Consider the following 13,048-nt stretch of genomic DNA (forward strand, 5'->3'; position numbering starts at 1 on the left):
CAAAGAAACATTCTTATATTTGTAAAAGAAATATGAAAAATAAAACACTAATATATCTTGATTCGATAAGTATTCAACACCCTGAGTCAATACATGTTAGAATCACATTTGTCAGTGATTACAGCTGTGAGTCGTTCTGGGTAAGTCTCTAAGAACTTTCCACACCTGGATAGCAATGATTTGGCCATTTATTATTTTCACAATTCTTCAAGCACTGTCAAATTGGTTGTTGATCAGTGCTAGACAACACATTTTCAGGACTTGACATAGATTTAATTCAAAACTGTAACTCGGCCACTCAGGAACATTCACTGTCTTCTTGGTAAGCAACACCTGTGTAGATTTGTGTTTAAGGTTATTGTCCTGCTGAAAGGTGAATTCATCTCCCAGTGTCTGGTTGAAAGCAGACTGAACCAGGTTTTCCTCAAGGATTTTGCTTGTGCTTATCCTGAAAAACTCCCCAGTCCTTAACGATTACAAGCAAAACCATAACATGATGCAGTGTTTGAAATTCACTGCTCGACTGAGGGACATTACAGATAATTGTATGTGTGGGGTACAGAGATGAGGTTAGAAAATAATGTTAAACACCCAGCATGAGTCCATGCAACTTATTATGTGACTTTTTAAGCAAAGTTTTACTCCTGAATCTATTTATTCTTGTCATAACAAATGGGGTTGAATGCTTACTAACTCAAGACTGCTTTTCATTTGTATTAATTTGTAACCGTTAATAAAGTATTGCGTGTAGGCCAGTGACCAAAATATCTCAATTTAATACATTTTAAATTCAGGCTGTAACACAACAAAATGTGGAAACAGACATTGACAGCCAGCCATCATTGAGAAATTTTACTTGGCTAATGACCCTCTCCCCTCCCTGAACAAAAGCAGTGGTGGTCTGCCCCTGACATACAACAATGATGTTTTTGTCTCAGGCAGCCTGTACGTCCCAGACAGACAGTGAGGCGGGATAGAAAGTGGGTCAGGATGTCTCTCTGTGACCCTCCAGGCTCTGGTGCTTGTTTACACACATAGCCTGTGGGCCTGTCGTCACGTAGAAATAGAATTACTGGAACAGAAAAAGCACCTCAGACCACAGCAGTTTTGTTTTTGAAGCTCAGACCGCAGACATCAATTTGACAGTACACTCATGGGTACACTCAATATGGCCGCCGGTCCACTCATTACAGAATGTTGACTTGAATGGAATCGTAATTCTATTTCAATGTTTTCACAGCCCCAACCCGGCTGCACAGGCCAGGGAGCGCATGAACACATGCCCTAGTGAGGGAACATAGAGTAGCTAGCTACAGTGTCAATAAGGTTGTCCTGACTTTCATAGGTTCTTTACTGAAGACAGGTATTTCTCTTCATCGCGACCCAATACAGTGCGTCAGTGCCAGAGTATAGCTGTGGGGACTTATGTGGTTTATCCTATTCTGTTAATAGAAAGTACTTAGTTCATCTCTAATGATGATCAGGGCTGAGGGGCAATCAACCCACCGTATCACTTTACAATCACCAATAGATAATCACCCAAGTCTATGTGTCTAACAACAACTCCTGTTTTCTTCTCCCTCCCATAGAGTGATCCTCTCATTAGTGTTGTATATATTATAATTATGTTATAACTTTGTCCTCCTTGTCCTCTCCAGAGAGAGTGATCCCCTTTGACTACCTGATGTATGAGCACCTGCAGAAGTGGGGTTCTAGGAGGATGGAGGTCAGGTTCTACCTGAGGCACGAAGACTCCCCCTCAGAGAGCAGAAACCAGGGTGGGTGACTGGCCCTCGCCAGGCCTGGTCCCAGATCTGTTTATGCTCTTGCCAACACCATTGCTGTCATTGTCAAGCCAAATATGACAATGAGTGACATGGAGTTATAACAGCACATTTAGGCTTGACCCATGGCTTAGGCTACATCTTAAATGGCACCCTATTCCCTGTATAGTATGCTACCTTTGTACCTGAAGTGAAACTATTCATTATAGAGTGCATTACTTTTGGCCAGAGGCACCCTATTCCATATAGAGTGCACTACTTTTGGACAGAGGCACCCTATTCCATATAGAACATAGGGTGCCATTTCTGACACAGACTTATTCTGTTTCTCAGTTAGCTAGTAACATATCAGATAACATAAACCAGACATTCACTGAGAAGCCATTATCATAAGAAGGCTGTCATAAAAAGCAGTATGTGCTCTCAATTCTGGAACAGCTCAATGTTCGTGTCCCAAGTGGCACCCTATTCCCGAAATACCGCACTACCCATAGGGCTCTGGTCAAAAGGACTCAAAAGTAGTGCACTATAAATGGAATAGAATGCCATTTGGGACATACTCTGTACTTTTGTTTTGTTTCTCTGAACAGGAAGGTGTGTTTCTGTTTTGACTCCGGAGTTCCTGTTAGAGCTCTCAATCATGTTTTTCCATGACACATAACTGGCTCTGTCTGTCCCTTTCCACGTGGCTGAGTGTTTGTGTGCGTGTGTGTGTGATGGCTCTGTATGGTTGGCCTGCCTGCCTGCCTGCCTGCCTGACTGGCTTTTATGTAACTAATCTCTTTTGTGGCTAATTGGTCTCCTCGCCTGTGACCTCCTCTGACCGGTGCACCTGAGATGGATCAGAGAGAGAGAGACACCCAGGCCTGCAGGGTTAAGGCGGGTGGAGGCCTGACCAGGGGTGGAGGGCAGGGGGCTGGTGCCTGACTGGGACCTGACCGGGCGTGGAGGGCTGGGGACCTGGGGCCTAACCAGGGGTGGAAGAAAGGCCTGGGAAGTTGGAACTAGCCTTAAGTAAAGAGAGGAGCTTTACCGCTGTTCACTAGTTCTTATCATGTTAGCTATCTATACTGTAGACTGACTTCCTGAGAGGGGAGGATAAGGTATCAGAGGCTCCCAGCCCACCTTCAAACAGAGGGAGGGGGAGGTACAGTCAAGGCAAGAGAAATCCAGCCATGTGGAACATGCTACAGATGTAGGATCTTAATTTGATTACCCTGTTGCAGGAGAACATTTCTAATTACAGGCCTGCCTGGTGGGCATTGCAATGAGGACAGGTCTGGCCCATTGAGGTTGAAGTCATGTACAGAAAAACCCCTGCCTGGGGGCATTGTACTGTAATTAGCACAAGTCGGCCCATTGAGGTTGAACATGTTAAGGTCCTGCCTGGGGGATAATGAGGACCGGGCCATTAACGTTGAACCTCCTATAGCCCTGCCTGAGGGACATTGTAATGAGGACCGGCCCATTGAGGTTGAGGTATTTGCAGCTGACTGACAGGATTACCCACATAGTGATTCAGGCCCAGGATTTAGGGAATTAAACATCTAGCTATTTATAGATGACACAGTTGGGGGGGGGGGGGGCTGTTTCACCAAAGAGAATAGAGAGTCCAGAACACTGGACTGAGTGCCTGAGGGAGAGACGGTTGGGTAAACGAACCGTTTGGGCTCACACGGTTAAGGACAAACGCCCCTCCCTTATGACTCTGGACTGGAGTCGCATAGCACGGCGCGCCGGCCCAGTGGAGAACCAACCAATGATAATTAGACTTAATACTGGATCCTGGACAGCTCTGGCTCAGTGTTTGGACTCATTAGACCAGATCACTATCTGAATGAGGACTCCGTGGGGGCTGTACTATACTGTACCGCGCCCGGGCATCTGCTCTTATCCAGTGTGTGACAGGGGAGTTTGGAAGTTGGTTAGGAGACCGCAATGCAGTGAGTTGTCCTAGAAGGTATGGCTGTGGTGATAGTGATCAGACTCGTGATAGATTTGTCCTGGGCTGTATCCTGATGCAATTGTTATCCTGTGTAGTAGGTGTAATGTCAATGTAATTTTGTTAGGAATGCATTTTTCTCCTCATGATTGGTAGACCTCTTTGTTTCATTATTGAGTCATGTGTGATCTAGATTCTTGATTGGTCATTGTAATCTATATTATTAACTCTGTACTGCTCTACTGTGTTAGTGACTGGTTATTTGCACTGTTGTCTGATGTAATGTCCTTCTTTGCTATTCAGGGAGACAGCTCTCTCAGGACCAGTCCAGCAAAGGCAGTAGAGGGAGCTCAGACCAGCCTTGTGAGGACAGGGTAAGTCCTCACAACACAACACAACACACACACACAAATGCACATATTCACACACTGCAGTAAACAAACACACTTTCTGGCATAATGCCTGCCTGCTCATTAGGTTTGTGAATGGGAAGGAAAACTGTATGGCATCATGATTTAGCATTTCAAGTCTTAATAATTCCTATCCATAGGGCCAAAAACAATGTTTTTACTGTAATACCAAGGACTTCCTCGGTCACTCTCTTTAAGAGATTTTCTTAGTGGGTCTTTAACTGTGAGAGAGAGGCAGAGAGTGCATTGCTGTGTTTGTGTGTGTGTGTGTTGGGGTGTGGGTGTGTGTGTGTGCTCGATTGTGCGACTGTAGGTGTGTGTGTTGGTGTGCTCAAGTAAGTGTGTGTGTGTGTGTGTGTGTGTGTGTGTGTGTGTGTGTGTGTGTGTGTGTGCGTGTTAGATTGTGCTCGAGTGAGTGTGTGTATTAGAGTGTGTGTGTGTGTGTCTGTTGTTGTTTGTAGAGTACAGAGGATTAGAAGAAGGCTTAGTGACAGGCATGATTACAGTTCCCTCAGAATTTGTCCATGTGAAAACAGGAGATAAAGCTCAACTTACTACGGCCTGGCATCTCTGACCCAGGCTGGAATCCTGACTGCTTTCTTTGGCTATTATTTTTGTGTCACATATCAACAATTTCCCCTAGATGCTGTCCCCAGGCAGTGCTCAAAAGCAATTGCATTTAGTTTCACAGTTTATGATCTGAGATACTCATCTGTCACTCAAATGTTCGCTTATGTCCTTCATTGACAGCCATTTGGTTAAGGGCTTGTAAGTAAGCATTTCACGGTAAGGTCTACACTTGTTGTATTCGGTGAATGTGACAAATAAAGTTTAATTTGATTTGAGTTACATGCGCACATCTTCAAGTTCAGATTCCGCCATGAATGTATGAAAAGACGCAGATAACTTAGAATATAATTTAGCCTAGTAACTTAACATGTTTAGCGACAGTGCATCTACCTTTAGTTGAGTGCTTTTATTCAGGACTGGTTTTCTTAGTCAGTCCTGATGGATTACAACAATCTCATGAAATAACTGGTTTAAGATCATTTTGGGGGGCTGATTCTCACTGTGGTGTGTGTGTGTGTGTGTGTGCGCGCGCGCTGAGGTTACAGTTACTGGGGTGGGGTTACTGTAAATACACTACATAACCAAAAGTATCTGGACACCTGCACGTCGAACATCTCATTCCAAAATCATAGGCATTAATACGGAGTTGGTCCCCCCTTTGCTGCTATAACAGCCTCCACTCTTCTCGGAAGGCTTTCCAATAGATGTTGAAACATTGCTGTGGGGATTTGCTTCCATTCAGCCACAAGAGCATTAGTGAGGTTGGGCACTAATGTTGGGCAAAAAGGCCTGGCTCTCAGTCGGCGTTCCAATTCATCCCAAAGGTGTTCGATGGGGTTGAGGTCAGGGCTCTGTGCAGGCCAGTCAAGTTCTTCCACACTGATCTCGACAAACCATTTCTGTATGGACCTCGCTTTGTGTACGGGGGTTTCATGCTGAAACAAGAAAGGGTCTTCTCCAAACTGTTGCCACAAAGTTGGAAGCACAGAATTGTCTAGAATGTCATTGTATGCTGTAGCGTTTAGATTTCCCTTCACTGGAACTAAGGGACCTAGCCCAAACCATGAAAAACATCCTCGGACCAATATTCCTCCTCCACCAAACTTTACAGTTTACAGTTGGCACTATGCATTGGGGCAGGTAGCGTTCTCCTGGCATCCGCCAAACCCTGATTCATCAGACTGCCAGATGGTGAAGTGTGATTCATCACTCCAGAGAACGTTTTTCCACTGCTCCAGAGTCCAACGGCGGCGAGCTTTACACCACTCCAGCCGACGCTTGGCATTGCACATGGTGATCTTAGGTTTTGTGTGGCTGCTCGGCCTAGGAAACCAACTTCATGAAGCTCCCAATATACAGTTCTTATTCTGACGTTGCTTCCAGAGGCAGTTTGGAACTCAGTAGTGAGTAGTTCCAACTGAGGACAGATGATTTTTACGTGCTACGTGCATCAGCACTCGGCTGTCCTGTTCTGTGAGCTTATGTGGCCTACCACTTCGCGGCTGAGCCGTTGTTGCTCCTAGACGTTTCTACTTCACAATAACAGCTCGCACAGTTGACCGGGGCAGCTCTAGCAGGGCAGACATTTGACGAACTGACTTGTTGGAAAGGTGGTATCCTATGACGGTTCCACGTTGAAAGTCAATCATTAAAGCCATTCTACTGCCAATGTTTGTCTATGGAGATTGCATGGGTGTCTGCTGGATTGTATATACCTGTCAGCAATGGGTGTGGCTGAAATAGCCAAATCCATTCTTTTGAAGGGGTGTCCACATACTTTTGAATATATAGTGTATAAATAATATGCCATTTCGTAGACATTTTTATCCAAAGCAACATTTATGTATGGTTGGCCACAACTGGAATCCTGACATTGCAAGCGCTATGATCTAGCAACTGAGACACTCAGGACTACTGTTAATTGATAACATGTAGCATGATGTCTCTTTCTGATCAAGGGGCACTCAAGCTGCAACCCATGGGCTTGTCGTGGTTGGCTGTCAGTGGTTTCGTTTAAAGAAAAAAATGGTACTTTAATAGTCTACTGTACTATGTTGATTCTTAGCAATCTCATATCTCTCTGTGCGTCATTGTCTTCACAGGGTGGAGTAGTTCACTGCCAGGAAAGTGTGTGTCTTGTCATTTATATGTAGGCCAACTCAATCCAAGCGATCATTTTTTTTTAATGGAGATTGGAGATTTTAACATCCTTTGATCTTTTTATGGGTTTTCAGACAGTATAGGCAGATGTTAGGGGGGAGACAATGAAGGATGAATGACCGGTAGGAAGGGCTAAACCGAGACCTGAACCCTGTGGATGGGCATATGTGGTCCAGAGTCTAGAGCGTTACAACTTGACCAGACTGAAAGTTGAAAGTTCAGTGTGGAGACAGAGGCAACATTAGGAGAAACAGAAGTTGCCCTACGCCAGCACACTGTGCTGATCTCATTGTCTGTCAGTGTCTTTCCCTCCTCTTCTTTATCCTCCCTCTCTATGTCTCTCTGTATGTTCATTTCCTCCCTCCCTTTCTCCTAGACATGAAGTGTGCTGCCTCCACCCTCACATGCTCCTGCTACTGGATGTGTTGTAAGGGAGTGAGCTGTGGCTACAACAGAGCAAGGCTCGGGCAGCAGTGGTTGGGTGGACCCTTATGGCTGACATGACACTGACACCTTTGTTTGCACAACTGTGTGTAATTATAGAAATAACAGCTGGGTAAAGTTTGATTATGTCAAAACAGGTCTAGGGGATTTGTTGATAAAGATGATTATCTGCTCTTTTTCCATTGTATATTTTTTTTTGTTGCAAAATTGAAGACAGTTTTAGGTGTCATAATGATTAGGTCCTTCGAATTGGGATTTGTGTGTGGAGCAAGCAGCAACTGAATCAGTCTCATTTATGTCTGAGACTGACTCTGAGGTTCTACTGAGCATCACATTTATTATGCAAGAAGTGTAATCAGTATTTCTGAGATCACAGCCATTTTAGAATATGATGCATGAAAGCGCTGGAATGATCGGCAGGTTTTGTTCCCCCTAAATGTCCATTATGTGCATTATCAGGAGGGTCCCAGTACCTGTACGGGAGACAGCTGTGGCGCAGAGACTTTATGGCAGCAGGAGCTTGGGAAAGGGAGGGGATGTTCTCGTGCTGCAGTCCGGCTCCAGCAGCATAGAGAGGAGAGGAGGAGCGAGAAAGGGAGAGTGAAAAGAACTGCTGGCACGTCAAAATTGGAACAAATCCCTCACAGGGGAGAAAAACTTACGCAGTCACAAAGTCACGTCAGCGACGAAGAATGGGCGCTTTTGATACATGTTTGAGATGTTCTTATAGCCAACGTACATTTTTTTAAAAGGTAGCTAGTGGTGTTTGTCGTATGAACATATAGTGTGACCCATTACTCTTCAGGCTAAATGGATGTGACAACTATACCGGTCCATCTCATCCCGACTGAGTCACGGACTTGATTTGCCCTCTCTGTTTACTGAATGCGCACGCTGGTTTACATGTTCTAAGGTGACACGAGGGGAATAACAAACCGTGCTCCTTGAGCGGTAGGAAGAGACTCGTAAATCACCGCATCGGACAAGTGCGAAAGTTGCGATAGGAATCGGTGCATTGTCATTCATTGGCGCGGTGACCGGGGCTACGTTTACTAGATGAGTAGAGGAACGATTTGAATGAAAAAAATGGAGTGGAAACATGTTGAGGCTGTACAGGAATTTACAGTTGAAGGACAATGCAGCAAAATTAAGGTGCGATCTTGCAGAATTACCTGGGACGCCCACCAGGTAATACAACCAATTTAAATTAGATCTCTTTGATGTTTTGTCATGGTGTAAAGTTTCTCGGGCAGGTCACATATTGTCTGCCTATATGTTTTCATGTGTTTTTATTGGTTTGTATAGCATTTCATTGTATGCCATATATGCTATAAAGGCTAGGAATGGTACCATAAGGCATGCATAAAAAGCTAATAATATAATTTATTTAATTTAATTTAATCTTTATATAACTAGGCAAGAATAAATATATGCCCAAATCCCTGATGATTAGGCTATTACATGTTTGAATATCAGCATTTTTCTGGATTTTACTGATCATGCAATATGTCATAATTGCATAATTAAATGAATTATTGTCAAATGGCACTGATTTTAAATATAGCTGCCCCTTAGTGTGTGTAATTGAAATATGTAAGACATGTTTTATAGCATAGATATTTTTCTTTAGGATCCCATTCATGTGGGGTGTGATTAAAACTACATATGATTTAAACTAGTGCTATAGTCATACCTATGATGACGATGAGACAGCCTATAGGGAGGAGGTCAGAGACCTGGCAGTGTGTTGCCAGGACAACAACCTCTCCCTCAATGTCAGCAAGACAAATGAGCTGATTGTGGACTACAGGAAACATAGGGCCAAGCACGCCCCCATTCACATCGACGGGGCTGTGGTGGAGCACACAACCAACACAGTCGTGAAGTGGGCACGACAACACCTCTTCCCCTTCAGGAGGCTGAAAAGATTTGGCATGGGCCCTCAGAATCTTAAAAAGTTATACTGCTGCACCATTGAGAACATCTTGACTGGCTGTATCACCGCTTGGTATGGCGACTGCTTGGCATTCGACAGCAAGGTGCTACAGAGGGTAGTGCGTACGGCCAAGTACATCACTGTGGCCAAACTCCCTGGCATCCAGGACCTCTATACAAGGGGGTGTCAGAGGAAGGCCCTAAAAATGGTCAAAGAGTCTAGCTACCCAAGTCATAGACTGTTTTCTCTGCTACCACATGGCTAGCGGTACCAATGCTCTGGAACCAACAGGACCCTGAACAGCTTCTACCCAAAGCGTTAAGACTGCTAAATAGTTAGTTAAATAGTCAACCAAATAGCTACCCGGACTATCTGTATTGACCCTTTTGCACTAACTTTTTGACTCATCACATACTGCTGCCACTGTTTATTATCTGTCACTTTATTCCTAGTTATAAACTCAGCAAAAAAATAAACATCCTCTCACTGTCAACTGCATGTATTTTCAGCAAACTTAACATGTGTAAATATTTGTATGAACATAACAAGATTCAACAACTGAGACATAAAGTGAACAAGTTCCACAGACATGTGACTAACATAAATTGAATAATGTGTGCCTAAACAAAGGGGGGGGGGGGGGTCCAAATCAAAAGTAACATTCAGTATCTGGTGTGGCCACCAGCTGCATTAAGTACTGCAGTGCATCTCCTCCTCATGGACTGCACAAGATTTGCCAGTTCTTGCTGTGAGATGTTACCCCACTCTTCCACCAAGGCACCTGCACGTTCCCAGACATTTCTTGGTGGAATGGCCCTAGCCCTCACCCTCCAATCCAACAGGTCCCAGACGTGCTCAATGAGATTGAGATCCGGGATCTTCGCTGGCCACAGAACACTGACATTCCTGTCTTGCAGGAAATCATGCACAGAATGAGCAGTATGGCTGGTAGCTTTGTCATGCTGGAGGGCCATGTCAGGATGAGCCTGCAGGAAGGGTACCACATGAGGGAGGAGGAAGTCTTCCCTGTAACACACAGCGTTGAGATTGACAACAAGTTCAGTCCGATGATGCTGTGACACACCGCCCTAGACCATGACGGACCCTCCACCTCCAAATTGATCCCGCTCTGAGTACAAGCCTCAGTGTAACCTCCAAATTGATCCCGCACTGAGTACAGGCCTCAGTGTAATGCTCATTCCTTCGATGATAAATGCAAATCCGACCATCACCCCTGGTGAGACAAAACCGCGACTCGTCAGTGAAGAGCACTTTTTGCCAATCCAGTCTGGTCAAGCGACGGTAGGTTTGTGCCCATAGGCGACGTTGTTGCTGTTTTAGGGGTCTCACAATACAGACATTGCAATTTATTGCCCTGCCCACATCTGCAGTCCTCATGCCTCCTTGCAGCATGCCTAAGGCACGTTCATGCAGATGAGCAGGGACCCTGGGCATCTTTCTTTTGGTGTTTTTCAGAGTCAGTAGAAAGGCCTCTAGTGTCCTAACTTTTCATAACTGTAACCTTAATTGCCTACCGTCTGTAAGCTGTTAGTGTCTTAACGACCGTTCCACAGGTGCATGTTCATTAATTGTTTATGGTTCATTGAACAAGCATGGGAAACAGTGTTTTAACCTTTTACAGTGAAGATCTGTGAAGTTATTTGTATTTTTACGAGTTATCCTTGAAAGACAGGGTCCTGAAAAAGGGATGTTTCTTTTTTTGCTGAGTTTATGTACAGTACCTATAAAAAGTTTGGACACACCTACTCATTCGAAGGGTTTTTCTTTATTTTTACTATTTTCTACATTGTAGAATAATAATGAAGACATCAAAACTATGAAATAACACATTTGGAATCATGTAGTAAACAAAAAAGTGTTAAACAAAATGTATTTGATATTTGTTTGCTTTAATGACAGCTTTGCACATGCTTGGCATTCTCTCAACCATCTTCATGAGGTAGTCACCTGGAATGCATTTCAAGTAACAGATGTACCTTGCTCAAAGTTAATTTGTGGAATTTCTTTCCTTCTTAATGAATTTGAGCCAATCAGTTGTGTTGTGACAAGTTAGGGGTGGTATACAGAACATAGCCCTATTTGATAAAAGACCAAGTCCATATTATGGCCTAGTGGTTAGAGCGTTGGACTAGTAACCGGAAGGTTGCAAGTTCAAATCCCCGAGCTGACAAGATTAACCCACTGTTCCTAGGCCATCATTGAAAATAAGAATTTGTTCTTAACTGACTTGCCTAGTTAAATAAAGGTAAAAAAGCAACAACAAAAAAAAGCAAAGAGAAACTACTTTAAAACTACTTTACTTTAAAACATTGTCAGCCAATCTGGAAAATTTCACAAGAACTTTGAAAGTGTAGTCGCAAAAACCATCAAGCGCTGTGATGAAACTGGCTCTCACGAGGACTGCCACAGCAAATGAAGACCCAGAGTTACCTCTGCAGCAGAGGATAAGTTCATTAGAGTTACCAGCCTCAGATTGCAGCCCAAATACATGCTTCACAGAATTCTAGTAACAGACACATCTCAACATCAATTGTTCAGAGGAGACCGTGAATCAGGCCTTCATGGTCAAATTGCTGCAAAGAAACCACTACTAAAGGACACCAATAATAAGAAGAGACTTGCATGGCACCAGGAAAAACTAGTAATGGACATTAGACCGGTGGAAAACTATCCTTTGTGGTTCCCACCGTGCAGCATAGAGGAGGAGGTGTGAAGAGGTGTGGTGGTGCTTTGCTGGTGACACTGTCAGTGAGTTATTTAGAATTCAAGGCACACTTAACCAGCATGGCTACCAAAGCATTCTGCAGCAATACGCCATCCCATCTGGTTTGCGTTTGGTGGGAGCATCATTTGTTTTTCAATAGGACAATGACCCAACACACCTCCAGGCTGGTGGTTTTATCAAGATGGTTTTATCGCAGAGTGAAGGAAAATCAGCCAACAAGTACTCAGCATATGTGGGAACTCCTTCAAGACTGTTGGAAAAGCATTGCAGGTGAAGCTGGTTGAGAGAATGCCATAGTGTGTAAAGCTGTCATCAAGGCGAAGTGTGGACTTTTAAGAATCTCAAATATAAAATATATTTGGATTTGTTTAACACTTTTTTGGTTACCACATGTGTTATTTAATGGTTTTGATGTCTTCACTATTATTCTACAATGTAGAAAATAGTGAATATAAAGAAACACCCTTGAATGAGTAGGTGTTCTAAACCTTTTGACCGGTAGTGTAGGTGCACAGGTCAAAAGAAATTTGATTAATCAAGGTGACAGACATTGACATATTAAATTCCTCCATGCACACTCTTGCCTGCATTTATCTGATCTACAGTGTAATCATTAGTCCAACATTTGCAAACGAGAGTTTCTGTTGGACAAATTTAGGAATGTTGATCCCCGTTTTGTTCTGTTTACTTCCGTTAAAATCTCTTGAAGCTAGGGGTCACTATTTCTATGTTTGGAAAAATAACGTTTCCAAAGTAAACGGCCTATTTCTCAGGACCAGATGCTAGAATATGCATATAATTGACAGATTAGGATAGAAAACACTCTAAAGTTTCCAAAACTGTAAAAATATTGTCTGTGAGTATAACATAACTGATATTGCAGGCGAAAGCCTGAGAAGAATCCAATCAGGAAGTGACTCTTATTTTGAAACCCCTGTATTCCTATGCATCCCTATTGCCCATTGCTTTTCTGAGTCTCGTGAGTGAAAACATCCAAAGATCATCAAAGGTAAACGATTAATTTGATTGCTTTTCTGATTTTAGTGACCAAGTTAC

General features: G+C 43.5%; 1 protein-coding gene across 1 annotated transcript in view; it reads left to right on the forward strand.

Moving 5' to 3' along the window:
- Window positions 1-13,048, forward strand: part of LOC115146039 (apoptosis-stimulating of p53 protein 1-like) — a 36,775-nt gene that overhangs the window by 4,389 nt on the left and 19,338 nt on the right. The window contains 2 exon segments of the mRNA XM_029687795.2: window positions 1,659-1,778; window positions 4,030-4,100. Of these exon segments, the coding sequence (XP_029543655.2) occupies window positions 1,659-1,778; window positions 4,030-4,100 (191 nt within the window).

The sequence above is a fragment of the Oncorhynchus nerka genome, linkage group LG18 (genome assembly GCF_034236695.1).
Source record: "Oncorhynchus nerka isolate Pitt River linkage group LG18, Oner_Uvic_2.0, whole genome shotgun sequence".
Lineage (NCBI taxonomy): Eukaryota > Metazoa > Chordata > Actinopteri > Salmoniformes > Salmonidae > Oncorhynchus > Oncorhynchus nerka.